We start from the raw sequence: 18,855 nt of genomic DNA, 5'->3' as shown, positions 1-18,855 counted from the left end.
TCTAGTCTAATATAAAATGGTGCTGACTGCACTAATCCTGACTTCTGAGAGATCTGCTCCCATTCTGTTCCCAACACTGGAACAGGTTGCCCAAGGAGGCTGTGGATGCCCCATCCCTGGAAGGATTCAAGGCCAGGCTGGATGTGGCTCTGGGCAGCCTGGTCTACTGGTTGGCGACCCTGCACATAGCAGAGGAGGTTGAAACCAGATGATCATTGCGGTCCTTTTCAGCCCAGGCCATTCCATGATTCTATGATTCTGTAAATAAGATCCTTCCAATTTTTGCAATACTTCAAACTGCAAACACACTGAAGTCTACCGAAGCTGGAAACAGTTGGAAAGCACACTGTATAGCCAGACAGAATCAATCAACCTGATCTCTTAAAACATTAGTACCAGGAACGAATCAATGTTGAAATACTAAGCTCCTTTCCAAAAATATAATCTGACAACAAGCAAAACAACTTTACCTATCTCAACACTGTATTTCCTCCTTTTAAATTCCATCTTACATAAACATTTCATAATCTTTTCATTTAATTTCCACTGTAAACGCAGGAACAGTGTACTGCTACTTCGAGGTTACATTAATCTTTTTAGGTAAGAATAACTGTGTTCACAATCAAATGTGTGTTTCTCCAATATTTGGTTTTCCATTAAGACAAATCCAAAAGCACTGATGAATAAAAGCCACTGTCCAGGAAGCCCTGCAAGCTAAGGGTAGAATATATGCCCGTAGGTGACGTGTCTCTTCAGTTTTATCAAGGGATTTGTCTGGATATTTTTTCCTACCACTAGAGATCAGGCAGGCTTCACATGTAACAGAGGAGAGAATGGAAGAGAAAACAAAATTCAGTTGTATAATTTGCTACACAAACCTGAATGATATAAACCCGTCAAGTCCACAGCACTGAAAACAGTGCATACCAGGCTGCATAGCTTTCAGATATTCACTTTTTGAATACACTGAGCAGTTATTTGTGCAGTTGACTTTGATTTGACTGTCCTCAAATGTACTTCTCAGTGCTTCAGCACATGCAAAGTTGCCCAGGGAGGCTGTGGAATCTCCCTGGAGATCTCTTAAGAGCCACCTGGATGTGGTGCTGGGTGTTCTGCTTTGAGTTCTCTGAGTTCCTCTGGTTGGATCAGACAGACCCTGTGAGGCCCCTGCCAACCTCAGCCATACTGTGACTGTGAGAGAGATTCTGAAACAAAATTGACAGTTTTACATTCCTGTAAATGAAATAAGTGCATCCTTAGCATGAAGTAACAGGACTTTTAGAAAAAATTCAAGTCATCTCAATTAAATAATTTTCTATACAAAACAAGAACAGAGAAGCCCAAAGTTATCTTTAACCATGCAAAAGAAATTCAACTCTGACAATCACCCATTTGTGTAGGTAGCACAAACTAGTCAGCATTTATTGAAGACCCCAAGAAAGTCTTTACCAAGAGACTCTAGTTCCATACACAAACCCATGTGTGATTTAACACAACCAGTACAAAATATATATATTTAGTCCTTAATGTTCTCCTTTAGCAAAACATGGGATGGTTGGGTATAAATCTTACGCCAAAATACAAGGACAAAAAAAAAATAGAATTTGGATGGAAAGGGAGTGGAAGAGTGGAGAAGAAGTCGCGATTTTCAAATATGGATTTTAGATATCTTTGAAGTTTGTCTACATGCAGTTGACATCTCATCAGATGGCTAGTTCAGGACAGAGACAGATATGTAGTACAAAAACAACTGTGTCCTCCTAAGCCACTACAGCCTCTTGGCAAACTGCAGAAAAAGTGAAGTTTCTCTGTGACGAGGCTAAAAGCAGATCTCTATCCTAGTGAGCCAGGCAGTCTAACATCACCCTGTCTGTAAGACATCTGTAGCAGAACATGAGAGACAGAAAACACTTCAACCACTAGGAGTAACGATTCCTTCAGAGCTTACTTTGAGGCACTTCATATCCAGTATGCACCATGCTAGCTAATTTCAATCTTCTTACACATGCACCTACCATCATGTGAAGACTTAATAGGACATTCACACTGCGGATCTCGTGATGAAGTTAAATACTAATGATACTTACAATGATTTTCAAAATACTTCGAGGAGTTCAAATGTGAACTTCCCTGCAGCATCTATTGCCTGTTACTAAAACACAAAGGGAAACTGGAGCAATTTATATTGAAGTATAAATTAAGTCAACCAGTTCAGTTTCTCTTTAATCTAAAGTGCAAAAATAAATATTTTTTTTCCCCTAAAATGTGTTACCAGTAGTAATTAAGTCTCAGAGTACCATTCTACCTAAGTATACTCATTGAAGAACATGCTAGCAAAGCCAAGGAAATCATAAGGACAATCCCTGCCGTACAGTTACCTCTGCTGCATTATTCAGCCAGGCTCTGATCACCAAAATTAGTTGAAAATATTTTTGTTACAGCAGATTACAGCACAGCACACATTTGCTCTCTAAGATCACACTAGGTAAGAATGGTAGTGCATCCAGATATTGCTGATTACATTTTGTCTAGTTCTGCCTGTGTGTAGCTTTCAGTCAGTAATAAACTAATTTGAACTTGTGCTTTTCATAGCATTTTTTTGCTCATTCTTGAGCCGTCCATTAGGTGTAGCAGCAGTTTTACAGTCGTCATCAGGAGCTTTCATTGCTAACAGTCTAAAAGGTTCGGTTGTTTTCCGAAGTCTCTGAACAACAACAGCATTTTGCAACTTTGCTTCCTGTAGTGTGAGCGTCTCATCTTGCAGTTCTCGAAAGGGCAGCGAAGTAGTCAGCATGAAGGGAACACCTCCCTCTGATCCTTGATACTTTGTTATGAAGTCTCTGACATGGCTTATTCTGAGGAGAAAAAAAGAGAAGACTCAGCATCAGAGTGCTCTAGTCCCAGCACAGAACACAAACACAACACAAAGCCACCTCAAGAGCAGAATGAGACATAATGGCTGATGGCATACAAATGGAGAAATAGGAATCCTTAAGTGCCTGGTTCACTTGAGAGCAAAAGGACTCAAATGCTTCACCATGGCTCACTGACAGTTGTTACACAAATCTGCTATTTCTTAACCAGCTGGTGGAGCTCTACCTGAAGTTTCCATAGCCAAGAGCTAGAATAAGGAGGCCTTTAGTGTACGGTATATGCAGCAGAACCATAAAAGAAAAAGCCTAATTTGCAAAGATTGCCTGGATAACAAGTTAATTAGGTCTAAAAATAGCTTCTGTCTACCAAAGTAGGCACAACTAATAAATTCAAGATGCCTGCTAGGGTGGAAAGAATCTTTCAAGGGTAAACAAGACACAGGTTTTGCAGGAACAAGTAAGAACTGACAAATGTAATGAGTAAATCAAGGTGACAGGATACATTTGTACCAGAGGACTAAACACAGTATTAATTCTCTGATCCTGAGCCCAACTAGCAGAGTGTATTTCATGGCAAATCATTAAACTCATTCTTCCTCTCCCCCATGCCCAGGGTAGCCCATGGCGTTTACTACCTGCTGGGAATCACCTGTGATTTGGACTAACTGTTGAATGAGCCTGCATATGGTCTGGGATAGTGCTAGTTGGCTTGAGATAAAGCCATTCTAACAGTTTAGCAGCACAGGTGACCGAATTCCATGTCTTACCCATACTTAGTGGGATAGATACAGCCAGCAACTAATTCTGGACATCCTGGCCTCAGTTAACAGACAGTGCTTGTTCTATACAGCCTGAAAAATCTTGAGTAGACTTTAAGTTTTGGTTGGATATTTTATAGGTGCCTACAAGCATTATATCCAAGGTTAATTGAATTCCAACAGCAACGCAGGTGATTAGCTATCAGCTACGTGCTTTGGGATGAACAAGCCTCTATTTAGGCTATACACCCACATATTCCCTCCGCAAAAAGGTAAGAGTAATCAATTTACCTAGACACTGCAATACACTACAGCAATTTAACAAACATTAGATTTCCTGCTTCTCCACTGAAAGGACTGCTATACATGCACTCATAATGCTTAGCTTCAGCACCCTAAGTGGATTCTATGCTATTTAAGTCATACAGACATATCAGATACAGCATCAACTTGCTGATCTTGTGGCAGGAAGATATGTTACAAAGCAGTATTTATTAAAATCTTCCAAAAAGAGCATCATATTAGCAACGGTGTTGTTCTGCTTATCGGATTTTTTTCTCCTGTTGAAGTACTTCACAGTTGTAAATAATACTATTTATCACAAAGAAAAAAAAACTTCTTAATATACTTAAACCTGTTAAACTTGGAATAACAAAGAGAAAACCTTCGTTTGGGAGCTTACAATTAAAATAGCAATTGATCTTTCAGCAGTACATCACAACATTTTGCATCATAACTTGGGCTGCTAAGAGTAATAAATTAGTACACGTTAAACACCTGAGCTCTTCTTCTGACCAGTCATAATCACAGAATGGTTGGGATAGGAATAACACCTCTGGACATCAGCCAGTCCAACCTTCTGCTAAAGCAGGTTCCCTACAGTAGGTTGCACAGGAAAGCATCCAGAGGGGGTTTTGAGTATGTCCAGAGAAGGAGACTCCAAAATCTCTCCGGGCAGCCTGCTATTTACAGTTTATCTTGACCGCAGCCTGGGTTGTGTTAAAACCTATGATCACTTTAAACTGATTCACAGAGAAATACAGGCAATGTAACCTTTGCATATGACATGACTGTGTAGTACTGTGGCAGCAAATTACAAATTGGAGAAAGGTCCCTGAAGACAGCAGTTCTAAAATTTAATGTTAAGCCATTAATCCTACTTTCTCAAGGTTTCTTCATACGTCTGCTCTGCTGACACCTTCTGACTTTATCCCCATTTATAAGCCTCTTTGGGAACTGGAATTTGTAATAATTAAGAATGAGGCACACTGGATGCATTCTATTCTATCCATGTTGACAGGACAGACATGCAGGTGAATAAGCTCGCCTGCTTAACTTTGGCCCTCCCTGGATGTTCCTCTGGCTCAAATCAAAGTCACATCCTCCGCTTCCTTTTACAAGCTGGAAGAGATACAAGTGGATTTTCTGAAACTCAACATCTGTGCTGCTGTCTGCTCAACAACTAGCAGGTTTTTCTTCTGAATAAGCAATTTGCCCCAGATGTAGTCATTCTGTAAGAGACTTGTCATCGTAAAAGCTGCATAAATCCACTTAACTGTTTCCTCCAGCAATGAGCAATTCATACACCTTAACTTCCACTAACCTAAAAACCTCCAAGTTTCCTCAATGGACTTCGATTTACACTCAGTTACAAGCTGACTGGTAACATCAGCTCACATTTCTGTCACACTCCTCTCACTTGTTAGCTAAAAAATGATGAATTTTCTCAAAAAAATTTGAAGAAGATAGTAGATAGAGCCAAAGAGCAATGCAACATTAAGTGAACTGGGGAGGTAGATGAGTTACAGATATTGGACGTATTATACATGCAGTTATAGCACAAATAAATTCAGATGCAAGCACAAATAACAGCGTTACCTGTGGGAAACGTTGAATTTCTGAATTATCCTCTCCCCATCCGCTAACCAGATCTGGATGTTAGTGATAGGCTCCAAGTCATTTAAGGGTACTACAGGAAGGCATCTTTTATCAGCAGCTCCTTGATGATCCTCTCTTGCTTTAGAGATTATCCTTGGAGTAGCGCTGAAAAAAGAAGCCAAAGTTATGACTTCCCGTAAGTTTGAACCTTTGTCCAAGGTCTCTTCTGGAGCTCTCTGCCCTGTGTCAGAGAGCACTGCTGACTTCAAAAATAATAAGAAAAGGTCATTGGATTTGATATCATTTAAAAAACAACAACAACAAAAAAAAAACCCCAGAAAACTATGCTAAGAATTCCATCTGTAAGTCTTCAATGTGCTAAAGAATTTGTTTGTCTGCAGTGAACATTTTACAAGACGGTAGGGAACTTACATGTCAAAGGATTAAAGCACACATGAGAGATTCTTCATGTATTTTTGTATTCTAATCACACAGGTGAAACTATAGGGGGCTCAAGTTTGAATTTGCATACTCAATGTGATTACAGTAATTCAGTTTAACTGAAAGCTGTTAGCCTTGATTTAGACTCCAGCATCACTTCTTTCAGTTTAGAGATGCTCTTTAGAGAAATTGATTTAGTGTGGAAACCCAGGCTTATGCATACAACACTTAGATTTTGATTTGCAAAGCACTTTCAACAGCTCAGTGTACCATAAGGGCAAAGAAACATCCATAAAATGGCTTGACAGAAGGCTTCAGTTCAAGTGTATGCACAAATACTGGTTCTGAAACATCTAGAGCTTACTACTTCTTTCAGGAGCAAGCTTGTTCAATATGTATTGTGTAAGTCACCACTAAAGCCTGATCCAATGGGCACATCCTCAGCACACGTAAATATAAGCAGATGTTTGCTTGCAAAACCATAGCAGTGACTTAAGGAGTTCCCATTTCTTTTGAGCTCTGGAGTGGTTACTGACTACATGAGTGCTTCACAGTGGTTTCAGACAAAGCTCGCTATGCACACACACAAAAAATCACCTATTATTTCTTGAGGGAGAAGTCACTAAACAATAGAACAACAGTTCTTAACAATAGCGCATCTGCTTTGCAGACAAACAGCATCCTTATGTTCTTGTATTGTGTTCGTTTAATCATAAAGCAGAAAAGCCACAGCTCATTTTTCATTAAAAACAAAGATGTCCACCGATTTGACACACTGAAGTTAATAGAGTCCTCTGAAGCATTTCAAGAATTGTTTACCACTCATGCCCAGGTAAGTGCTCTGCCTCCCAGGCTATCAGCCCGTAGAGGCACTTTTGATTTCTCCCACTGAAACTTGACCAAAAAAAATAAAGAATTAAGGAATCTCATTCTCAAGTGATGAGAGATGCTCACTACAACTGAATGCAACAGAGAGGAACCATCTGAGGTGCAAGAATTAGGAACCAAGAGATTTCAAGATGTGCATCTGTAAAACATTCTGGTTGCAGTCCAAGTACAGGTGACTTACTACCATCCATCAGCCCCTATTGATGTACTTATCTCACACCCAGCTTCTCGCCATGCTTGACCTCAAGACACAATAAACCCTAGCTGCAGTCCAGATGTGGAAAAAAAACACCCTTAAGCACCAGCAAGATAAAGTTAAACAATCTTGGCAATGGAAATAAAAACAAAAATAAAGTGTATGACATACTTAAGTCCAGCAGTGATCAGCTTTCTCTGCCTGCTTGATAGTGCAGTCCAGTTGAGAGCTCAGACACTGACATGTAAGCAGTCACATGTGAGCCAGCTGTCTCCAGTAGAGTGGATGCTGGAGAGCTAACCAACTGTGCAGTTCTGCCCAAGCTAATCCAGACACATTTTAGTCCCATCAGCTACAGTTGTAGTTCAGACAACTATCTCACATATATACAAATCTAATGCTGTTCTCAAACCACCTCTTTCCTCTTTCCACATCTCAGGACTTTGTAGTAGCATTGGAGATGAGTCTTTAAGAGCAAGCATATGCAAAACTGAAGGCAACACATTAAACTAAGCTGCAAGAGAAAGTTAGAAGAACTCTATTCATCGAGTTCTAAAGCATTTCTATACTTAAATTTGCTCCTGTAGAACTAACAGATAAAGCCATCTAGTGGTGGGAGCTCTGACTAAAGCCACAAACCAAAAATGTAAGTTTTATTAGTCTGACATCAAACCATCATCATTATTCCTTTTACGTCTTCCTTTGATAACCTTACAAAGATTGAAGAGACACAAGAGTCTCCAGGCAATTTTTCAAATACTGGGCTTTTTCTCTTTAAGTATTGTGCTTACTCAGACTAATGGTGAAGAAGCTTGAAGCACACTTTTACCCTAATAACGCTATACAGCGAATCCATTTTGCTACAAGTGATTTCAGTCAACAGTATGGCTAAGGTTTTTTTCTAAGGCTGTCTTTAAAATACCTTGTTAAACTTAATAGAGATTTTTAGCTGCAAATCTTCCTAGAGTCAAGCTATTAAATGAACCTGAGCATGGCTAAATAAACCAGAATATATCCATTAGTTATGCAGGTACCTAACACATACTGGAAAAGTCTGTCTTTGTTTCTCCTGTACAACATACATGGAGAGGATCAAACTCATTTGGGTTGCATTAACAATAACCAACAAATGAAAACAGTTCTAGTTCCTTTATTTTTCCCCCCAAACAAATTTTAATGAGGTGGTCAACAGACCAACTTCTATTGGGACTACAGAATGCAGCCACTCGTGTAATTCATTCACCTGGGAACATTAGCAGAAAAATCTACAGAGACTATTAAGAAGTTTAACCGATAAACAGGTCAGAAGCTAAGTAAACCATTCAGTCATCTGTCTCTCTCTCTTTTAATTAAACACACAAATACAACTGTGTAAAGGGAGTTCTACAGCTTTAACCTTATTATACTGACCTTGCTTCATCTGGGACAGAGTTAATTTTCTGCATAGCATCTGCTATGATGCTATGTTTTGGCTTTAGGAGAAAAACAATGTTGATAACACATCCATGTTTCATTTGTTGCTCATCAGTGGTTACACAGGGCCAAGGATGTTTCAGCTTCTCCTACCGTCCTGCCACAGGGAAGTGAATGAGGGGACACAGGGAGCTGGTAGGGGACAGAACCGGGACAGCTGATCCAAGGGATCAAAGGGCCAAAGGGATCTTCCATATCAGATGACATCATATAAAAAAGTATAAAACTTTAAGAAGTTGGCTGGGGGGTGGGGGGGCAGCTGCTTCTCAGGGACTGGCTGCGCATCAGTTGGTGTGTGGTGAGCAATTGCATTGTGCATCACTTGTTTTGTAAATGTAAACATTTGCCATTACCACTGATATCATTTCTCTCTTCCTTTTCTGTCTTAGCAAACAGAAGAAATTGCAGGTTGAGATAAAAACTTTTTCCTCCCGATTCTTTCCCCAACTCACTGAGAGGGAGGGGTAGTGAGCAAATGACTGTGTGGTGCTGAGCTGACTGCTGGGTTAAACCACAACATATGTATCTCCGAGTAGCATATGGATGCAATGAACATTTATTAACATCAGGAAGCGAGGACCAGTTTACGAAACACTCACGGCTCATGTTTCCAACACCAGCAAAAAACATTTAGTCATCTTGAAAGAAAACATTCTGATACCACAGCACTGAATAGACTAGCAACAGCAGGAGGGTGCATTCTATCCTGTTCATACAGAACGAAATTGCTGAGCAAGTTGTGGGATGTCTCAGTGTGCAAAACCACTCAAGCGAAATTCACAGAATAGCATGTTTCCAGAACCTAACGTGCCTACTGGGAAGCCAGATCATTACTTGCTGTAGGCATGACAGAGCACGACAAGCAACTGAACAACCTGCCACTTAGCCCTGCTTAGCAGCAGAAACCCAGCACGCTGAAGATCTTTCTGCTTCCGTTATATACATGCCTACTGGTAGATGAAATACAATTAAGTTCTTGACCCCCGCTCAGGATTTCAGTGCTACCAAAAGTGAAACTTGAGGCATTTCTGATCCACCTCTCAAGGGAAGTTCTTCCCTATCAACCCAAGCATACAGAAATTGAATGAATAGCCTGTGCTACTGAGACGGATGAAAGTGATAAAAGATGCTTGCTTCTCTAATGCACCCTGAAACCACTCGCTCTTTGCCACATCAGCCTTTTATTCTGCCCATTACCACCTTCTCCCCCAGCCTCACCCCTTTCTACCCAGCTGATGCTTCTCCTCAGCTTGAGTGCTGAGCCTGAACAGCAAACACTGCATCAGAACAAGCTTTTTCACTTCAGGCTTCAGCACAGCCTACTAATCACAGCCTGCAGGTCACTAAGCAGGCCCACCACTGAAGGCTTCCTGTAGGTTCCTGGTCACTGTGTTTCATTCCCAAGGCTGAAGTAGTCTTTTTCATGCACGTAAATCTTATGTGACAAGAATACGTGTAAGATGATTCAGCAGAAGTAAGCTAAAGCTGCAGAGACTTATACAGGTGAACTCCTGGCTTGCCCCTGTACAAAGGATTTCCAAAATGCTGTATGATCATAAACCAAGTCCAGTTTTTGTGCTGGTTATCTCTACCCACTCACACAGAAGAAAGGAAAGAATGAGTGGGACATCTAACTGCAATGAACACATAGTTAAACACTGAAGAACTTCAACAGAATACAAAATATTCTCTTCTTCAGCTCCAACACTCACGTTCTCCTTCTCTCATAGAAAGTACTGTACATTAACCTTTAACAGCAAAGCTTTTATTATTAAATTAAATTCTGAGCAAAGACAGTCATTAAACTCCTGGCTGCGTTAGCAGGACCCCAGCCAGCAGATTGTTGGAGCTGATAATCCCCTACACAGCACTCATTAGGCACACCTAATTACTGAACTCAAATTTGGTCCCTGATAAAAGACCAACAGAGGAAAAATATTGATAAACCAGAAGGAGTTCCATGGAGAGCCACAAAGATGTGCTTGGGCTGCAGCATTTACCTTGGGAGGAGAGGATGGAGAAGGCGGGTTTGTTCAGCCTGGGGGAGAAATGGTACTGGGGGCCCTAGCAGCAACCTGCCAGTACCTACAGGAGGTTATCAGGCTCTACATGGTGAATATAAATTGAAACATGGCAAGTTCAGATTGGGTAAAAGGAAAATCTTTTTTCCCCTCATGAGGTCAGGTCACTGAATCAGGTTTCACAGCCTCCATCCTTGCAGAATTTCAAGGCCCAGCTGGATAAAGCCCTGAGGAATCTCATCTGTCCCCACTCACGAGCCTGTTTCACGTGGGAGCCTGGATTAGAGAACTCCCTAGAGGTAGCCTCCAATCTGAATTATATAATCCCTTACCATACATACACTTCCTTCAGCTATTCAATCACAGACTACATCAAGTTACTCACCTTCCTAATCTGTAACCGTGCCCAGAAAAGGGATGAAATATTGGCTTTTTTGATGACAGATACAACTCATCTTTTTTGTCTTCCACCTTCACATCTACCTCCTCCTTCTCAAATACTTTCTGTAGCTCAAAAGGCAGTTCCCTTAAGAAAAATACATCAGAAGAAGAATTACTATACTGTTGCAGTATACAAAACACATTAATGATTAATACCAGCTCTGTTTACTCTTGTAAAGATCATGCTTTAAAGAAGTACATAATTTATTAATAATCATACTAACTGCATGATATGCAAATAACTCCAAGTTTTTGAGCTGCAAATTAAATACAACTTGAACAACAGAAAAAGACAATGCAGTTCACTGAGTGATACTGAAATTCACCCAGTAGTTACCACACCAAAGTACAACATGCAGAGAGTTTAATATTACTGCAGCAGTACATGGCAGGTTCAATTTTTTTGTAACTTATGGGGATAAAAGACCAAAAAAACCCAACGATCAACTTTTTAATGAGAAAGATTGAGTTTAGAAACAATGTGTTTAATTACTGGTAAACAAGAAACTCAGCTTTAAGAAATTAGATCGCTAATAGCTACAGTCTTTAGTGCAGTAACATCACTCAGCAATGCTTTATTTGCCTCAAGCAGAACCCAACGCCTTTGTCTTGGGGTTCTGATGCAGAGGCCGCATTTCTGGGTGGTGCTCAGTGCTACCACACCATCACCAATTATGCAGGAACCACGTGGTAGTTACTTAGCATCTACATGAGCAAACAGAGAAAGGGAGCTGGTAAACTTTCGACTTACACAAACAAAGAGGGCTTTAACAATGCGGTCAACTGCTATTACAACCAATGCAAGTGACACATATAAGGTAAAATGTAAAATTAGTGCTTTTTATGGGCTTATAAAGCACAGAAGAGATGAAAAATAGAATGGCGTAATTATTTCACATACATGAAAATGAGTTATAAAATACTGTGCAAAATTTTCTTCCTCCTATTTGTATGAGATGCAGAAACAGACAAGTGAAAGGCTCAAATCACACTGCTTCCTATGTTCAATCTGCTATTTTAAAGTAAGACTGCATCAAACACTGGCAGAAATCATTACAGCATGCTCAATTTCAGTAGTTGGATAAAAGTAAGATCACTATATACACACACGAGTGAGTGAAATAGTAAGTTTGTACAAGGGAAGATGACCGCAATTGAAGGCTGATTGAAGCTTCCTGGTATTACAATGCAGCAACTGCGCCCACCAAAGGCTTTCCATCAATAAAAGGAAAACAAAGACCATCAAACCAGACATGCTTAACCACTTGCACACTGAGACTGTCAGCAGAAGTACCATTTGAGCAGTGGCTATTACTGGGCACGATGACTTCCTTTTTATTTCATTCTGTGTCTGCCGTGCCTCCTACCAACACTCACTTTTATCTACTCCATCAGCAACTGTACAACTGCTTTCAGTTGCAGTATGTGAAACTTGTGGACGTGAGAAGTCATTGGCATGGCAGGAAATGACAGAGTCAGCAGATTACGCTCCTGCAGGGCTACTGTAGTGAAGCAATGCCAAAAATTTAGAGCATGAGCAAACTGCTATCCTAAGCATGTTAACTCAGGCAGATAAGGAACACAAAACTTCCTCACCCTTTTTTAACGGAGTCCAAGAACTGCTGATTTCCAACATCAGTGTAGCTTCTAAGTTCACCATCATTTACTGTAAACCCATTTTTCCAAAGTTTAATGATCACATCAACCTGGAGAGAAAGAACAATTTTCAATTTAACACTAATTTAAAACTAGCTTAATGTAACCAACAGTACCCTATGATTTTAAACCACCCAGTGCATGGACTAAAAATACTAAGACTCAGTGTAGTGTGTTTTGACCCTGTCTTTGACAGGTAGAGTGACTGCAAGGGGGAAGCGAGATTTCTAAGCATCTTCTGTCAATCAGAGTTACAAGTAAACCTCACTCCAATCATTATGCTTTCTTTGGTCAAAAACACTCCTCCTATTAAGCAGTAAAAAAAAAAAAAAAAACCAACACAACAAACCTGGAAGAAACCAGTACTGCCATGGGACACTTTCAGAAGCCAGGGTTCAAGTATTGCTCCCCACTCTCCTTTTCTCCCCTTGCCCAGGTGGGGATCTATGAATATAATTTCTAGGGGTGCTCTCCCCAGATCTCTCCCTAATGTTTTCTGTTGAATGTGGCTTTTTCTTTAGCCTCTCCCAATCACAGAATCATAGAATGGCCTGGGTTGAAAAGGATCTCAAAGATCATCTTTGAGTTGTTTCAACCCCTCTGCTACGTGCAGGGTCGCCAACCAGCAGACCAGGCTGCCCAGAGCCAAATCCAGCCTGGCCTTGAATGCCTTCAGGGATGGGGCATCCACAGCCTCCTTGGGCAACCTGTTCAGTGCGTCACCACCCTCTGGGTGAAAAACTTCCTCCTAAGATCTAACCTAAACATCCCCTGTCTCAGTTTAAAACCATTCCCCTCTTGTCCTATCACTATCCACTCTCATAAACAGTCATCCCCCCCCTCCTGTTTATACACTCCCTTCAAGTATTTGAAGGCCACAATGAGGTCTCCTCGGAGCCTTCTCTTCTCTAAACTGAACAAGCCCACTTCCCTCAAACTTTCCTCATAGGAGAGCTGTTCCAGCCCTCTGATCATCTTTGTGACCCTCCTCTGGACCCACCAAAAGCTCCACGTCCTTCCTGGGACCCCCCTGCTGGGGGTCCCAGGCCTGAATGCAGTACACCAGACAGGGCCTCACAAGAGCTGAGTGGAGGGGGACAATCACCTCCCTCTCCCTGCTGGCCACCCCTTTTTTAATGGGGCCCAGGATACAGCTGGCCTTCTGGGCTGCAAGCACACACTGCTGGCTCATGTCCAGCTTCTCATCCACCAATCTTTGGGAGCAACAGAAATATATGAAAAGGACAGAACATATAAAGCCATCCTAAGCATCCCACTACCACCACAACTATATAAAAGGAGTAAGCAAAAAATCTGGATTATTTCTTTGTAGAAAGGCCACAACTCTTAAAAAACCTTCCCCGAAATGGCAGTTGTCACTCCTTGCATCTAATTACAAGCTCTCTCTCTCTAGCAATTAATGAGAAGTGCATGAGCTAAGTTCTAGAACAGTTTTGTAGTGATTTTTAGGTGTCAGAAGCACAGAATTATAGGCCTGGTTCAGCCAGAGATGGCAGATTATTCCTACTGCTATCTGACTTCTGCACGCATTTACCTACAGGTGTATTGGATAAGACTGCTGAACTTCTTGCATTCGTTCTCTGGAGTATTCCTGGAGTACTATTATGTTAAACTAGCATTTTTTTCATCAACACCTACCTGGTTCTTGACTGTAGTTGGAGACATGCATATCGCACCGATCTTCTGAGCTTCTTCAAAAAGGTTATCGACAAAATAGTCATGGTTTTGTTCTGTACCATTCAAAATCTGGTCACCAGTTCTTGACTTACACATCCTGCAGAACAAAGGCATAAGTAACAAAGATGTTCCAGACAGCACAGAAGACAAGTCATCCGACAAGTTCTGTACCAAAAGATGCGCTCTCCTGCACCAGCTTACTTGGTTGTTAGAAAACATCAGGTCAGCTTTGTATTGTGCCTTTTTCAGGAAGAGCTTCAGGAACCTCTAACTGCTATTATTTGCACTTCAGAAGCACAAATTAAAAAATGACAATAGAAAAGGTGGTCTCATATATGAAAAAATTCTAAACGTGGCAGCAGAGCAAGGAATGCATCCACATCTCTAACTCAGACCACTGACACCAACGAAAGATCTTTAAAGCACTGCCGTGATACAGGCTTCAGTGACTTCAGTTTTAAAAGCCACATACAGGAAAATTGCCCTAGTATTTACTGCCTGTTCCCATCACCACCACAGATGCACCATTCCTGTCCTTGGAAGTACATGAAGAAACTGAAGAACAAGTGTTTGCACCACAATGAAGAGACACAAGAGAAGATTTTAATACCTTGGAGACTGCCAAAGTATTAAAAAGAGAAGCATCAGCCACATCTTTTTATAGAACATTGTATACGTAACAGCTGTTTCAGTTAGATTTTGACCAATCAAAATGCAGATATATGCAAGGTGAATGAACGATTATCTTGCAGTTTGGATTCTTTGCATACTAAGAGGATTATGCAGGTTTTGGTAAACATGGCAGGAGTCATTTCAACTGGAGATTCAGAAGTCTATTTTAAGTAATTCAGGAAAAAAACGTAGCTCTTGAAAAACATCCAGCTTTATGTAAAACTATGCAATAAATTCAAGGAGAGCAATGCTTACTTGAACAGTAATGAGCTACATTTGCATTAAAAGGAATTACTGTTTGCAGTGCTTCTGTGCAACAGTAAGAATCCCTAAGGATTCATGTAGTTAAGTAAAGAAAAACTCAGTGACGTTAAGAAAGACTTCAGAAGCATACTGTAACCACTTCTGCTTTCCTAAGAGAACAAAACAAACTTGGAGCACTATCTGAGGCCATAACTATGTTTTATCTCACAAGCATAACTGGAAAACTGAACACCTCCATACTAAATGTCAAAGTACACAGTGAGTAAGCAAACTATGACCCTGTCTTTCTATTTTAAGTAAAATATTTATGCTACTTCTCGCATCTAGGAAACACTCTGGGTATGTGAGAAATCTTCAAGCAAAAAATCTGTTTGTTTGTTGTTGTTTTTTTTGAAACTTCAGTATATATGGAACAGAGGATACAGCAGAAGAAACCTGGAATTGAATTCTGAAGTTTAACAGAAAGTTTAAAAAGTCCTGATAGGACAAAGGAACACTAATAGAAAGGAAAAAGCAAACAGCAAGGGGAGATGAGAACCTACCATTCTTCCTTCACAGTTTTGATATTGTCCATGTTTTCATCCTGAGGCTCCTCCTAATTATGAAGAGAGAACAATTAACAAAACAAAACCCACACAGACAACAGCAGACGATATGCCTGGCAGTCCTGCCTACTTCTGAAGCTGAAATGCTCTTTAAGTTTCTCCTGTGTCGGAAGTGAGTTTAACCAGAAAGCTGAACCTTCCCACCCCACCTGCCCCAAGTCTCCAGATGGTTCCTTGTTTCCCCCACTTTTTAATTTGATGACACATGAACCAAACATCGCTTTCAGACCTTCTAAACGAAAACTATTCTCACTTAAATGTAGAGAAATCAATTTCACAGTAATCATGTGAAATGCAAATACACATCCACAGCCACACTAGCTGAGGAAAAGGAGATCACATTCCTTCTCTCATCAGTGTGACTTAAAATCCCCTCAATTCTTGGCAATGCTATGAGGCAGTCACAGGAAAACTGCACTGCCACTGCAGGCACTCCGATGACCTTCACTTCAATAGAGCACATTACCCAAAGGCGCAAGATTTGTCAGGTTCCTCTTCCTACCATACCTCAACTTATTTGTGCAGCTCTCAAAGATCTGCATCATGTGCGTTATCATTTCCAGTCTATCACCCAGTTGGAAAGAAAATCCTGGATTCGGATGTACTGAATAAGGATTAGTTTGCCAAGTCAAAAGAAATCAAGAATGCCATACCAATCTTCTGGGCTCTCTGAGGAGAGGTTACAGAGAGTCACAAAAAGCTAGAGACCCCCAAAACCACCCTAAAATTAAACAAGCCTCCAGAAGGACACAGGTTTTAAACAGCAATTGTTTAAATATTTCTGGACACGGGTTACACAGATGATGCTCTGCTCCTGGCAGGATTAGGACTAAGTCATCATATTGTGCACAGACATCAACATCAAACTAAGCAGCAACAGCCCATATGCTCCTAGGAAAAAAAAACCATGTACAGCAAGACTGAAGTAAACTTAAAATGATCCAACCTTCTAACTTAGCATAAGATGAAGATATTAGGGGACACAACATTCACTGAAATGATTAAAAAAAAAACCCAAAAGTTAAGCTTTCAGTTCAGTACTAATTCATGTTCTTCTGGGGATGCTGACATTGATGTTCCTTCATCTCAAAACTCTGCAACACGCTTCCAGTTGAAATGTATGTGAGCCTTCAGAAAACACTCATAACAACCAGATTCACTCTGTGTTACTATGAGAAAGTTCAGGCAGCCTTCAGATTACCTGCTTCCGCTATAAGCTACGTCAGAGAACTACACTTTGAATACCTCTGACATGTCACATAAGATGTGGTACAGCTTATTTTTCTCCTCACAGCCAGAAAATTACAGCTAGCCAAACCTGTGCTGGGACATTGCAACCTTGTGAGTGTATGTGATTGCCTCTCTTGGAACTTTGCACCTGCCCTGCAAAGCAGGAACTTTCGGTAACCAGTATAACAAGAATGTTTAATATATTTACATTCATCAGCTCCTCTCAAATTAACTTTTAACGTAGCTAAGTATTTCTTGGATGACATTTGTGTTTGTGTGTATCATTTGCCCCGGAGCCACCTCGAAGTGCCTGCTTCTGTTGATTTCAATGTGAGCAGTCAGCAGAGCTGCTGACACACGGCACAATGAGGGAGCTCAGAGGATTTCTCGTGCCGCACAGGACTGGCCTCCAGCCCTCACCAGCAGCATTCAGAACCGCTCAGCTGTGAAAGTCGCCGCTCCCACTGAAGCTCAACAGCCTTTAGAAGGTGTTGGGTTGCACTCAGAAGAAACATACGTGCTAATATGTCGTGTTGGTGGTCACGAGCAAGGAGCCACTGGGGCACAGCGACCAGCCGAACCCGGGGCGCTGCGGAGGAAGCGGCTCCATCCTGCCAACTTCTCACAGAGACGTGCCCACACGTCACCCACAGCGCTGCGAGCTTCGGTACGCCTTTTGTGACAAACGTATCGCAGAGCTGAGCTTCCAGCTGCGGAAATTAAACAAAATCAAGGGGAACCCGGGGCTGCCAGCCTCCCAGCGGTGCCCATAGGAAAGCTCGCCGGCTAACTTTGGCAGAAGCAGAACTTCTCCAGCCGAAAGCTGAACGCGCTGTTAGCGCAGCGCCCAGAAATGAAGGACGCGGCTGAGCGCAGCCCAGCGCCGCGACAGGGAGCAACTTACACAGGAAAGACGGGCACGGAGGGAGAGCGCGAAGTGCGCCAACCCGACACCCTCAGGTAAACACGGCTCCAAGATCCCCAGCCAGCCAGCAACGCAGCTCCGCGTATATCGAAAAGAAACGTGGAAACCCTCCAGCAGCGCCTTCCCCTTCGCTCCCCCGAACCCCGACCTACCCCCAAGGGCAGCCCGCGCGGGAGCTATTTTTAGAGCCGATGAGGTAACCCCGCGCTGAGGCAGGGAGCGGGGAAGGGGCCGGTACCGGCCCGCCCGCCTCGGGCACGGCACCGAGCTAAGTTCAAGTCCCGCTCGGAGCCGAGAGGCTGCCGGCTCGGTAGGACCCACTCTCCCGGCTCCCCGCACCAACTCACCCGGCCCCGCAGCGCAGCACCGCCCGCGGCCTCCGCAGCGCACCAAGTCCTCACTGTCCCGCGCTCCACTGCGCACGCGCGGCCACGAGCGGCCCGGACACCCACTGCCGGGCCGGGCCGGGCGGGGAGGGCTGCGCCCCGCCCACAGAGGAGGCGGTGTAGGGCCGCCATGTTGAAAAGTGCGTTTGGGACCCAAATTCCCTCGCTTCGTTCCTAATTCGCGTTAATTGATCGGAAATCTAGCGTGAGTGAAGCGCGATCGATGATAATTCTAAAAGCAAAGGTCAGCCGGTGTTTTCTTGACGTGCTGTGCAGTCCCTTAAGCGTAACAGCTAAACTCATGTTTTTCAAAGCTGTGAGTGAAATGAGATGCTCAATCTCGGAGGCAGTGACACCTGACCCCTGGCAGCTGAGTTTATTCCACTTCATGCTGCTGTACGTTACATCACACTAAGCCACTTGAAGGCAGTTGGCCTTAAGTTTGAGCTG

The 18,855-nt window shown here is 42.2% G+C and overlaps 1 protein-coding gene across 3 annotated transcripts; it reads right to left on the bottom strand.

Moving 5' to 3' along the window:
- Window positions 1–465: 465 nt before the first annotated feature.
- On the bottom strand, window positions 466–18,438 carry UBXN2A (UBX domain protein 2A). 3 transcript variants are annotated; one of them, NM_001396845.1, is made up of 8 exons: window positions 18,367–18,438; window positions 17,612–17,804; window positions 15,802–15,854; window positions 14,285–14,420; window positions 12,566–12,675; window positions 10,914–11,054; window positions 5,510–5,674; window positions 466–2,855 (listed from the first exon to the last, which is right to left on the bottom strand). In NM_001396845.1, the coding sequence occupies exons 3-8, from the start codon at window positions 15,831–15,833 to the stop codon at window positions 2,567–2,569; spliced, it is 873 nt and encodes a 290-aa protein (NP_001383774.1). In that variant the 5' UTR covers window positions 15,834–15,854; window positions 17,612–17,804; window positions 18,367–18,438; the 3' UTR covers window positions 466–2,566. The 3 variants fall into 3 exon arrangements, with proteins under 3 accessions (NP_001383774.1, NP_001026265.2, XP_015140463.2); NM_001031094.2 differs by lacking the exon at window positions 17,612–17,804; XM_015284977.4 differs by lacking the exons at window positions 17,612–17,804; window positions 18,367–18,438 and adding an exon at window positions 17,999–18,175 and having other exon boundaries at window positions 1,392–2,855.
- Between the last annotated feature and the right edge of the window lie 417 nt (window positions 18,439–18,855).

Source organism: Gallus gallus, chromosome 3 (genome assembly GCF_016699485.2).
Source record: "Gallus gallus isolate bGalGal1 chromosome 3, bGalGal1.mat.broiler.GRCg7b, whole genome shotgun sequence".
In the NCBI taxonomy this organism is placed as follows: domain Eukaryota; kingdom Metazoa; phylum Chordata; class Aves; order Galliformes; family Phasianidae; genus Gallus; species Gallus gallus.
This window is presented reverse-complemented; position numbering and strand designations above follow the sequence as displayed.

Excerpts from the sequence above, each read along its gene's own strand:
- UBXN2A (NM_001396845.1), bottom strand. The coding sequence starts at position 15,833 with ATGGACAATATCAAAACTGTGAAGGAAGAATG. Across the intron at positions 11,055-12,565 it reads TTGGACTCCGTTAAAAAAGG|GGAACTGCCTTTTGAGCTAC; the intron begins GTGAGGAAGTTT and ends ATTTTTCTTAAG. Across the intron at positions 2,856-5,509 it reads AAATTCAACGTTTCCCACAG|AATAAGCCATGTCAGAGACT; the intron begins GTAACGCTGTTA and ends TTTTCTCCTCAG.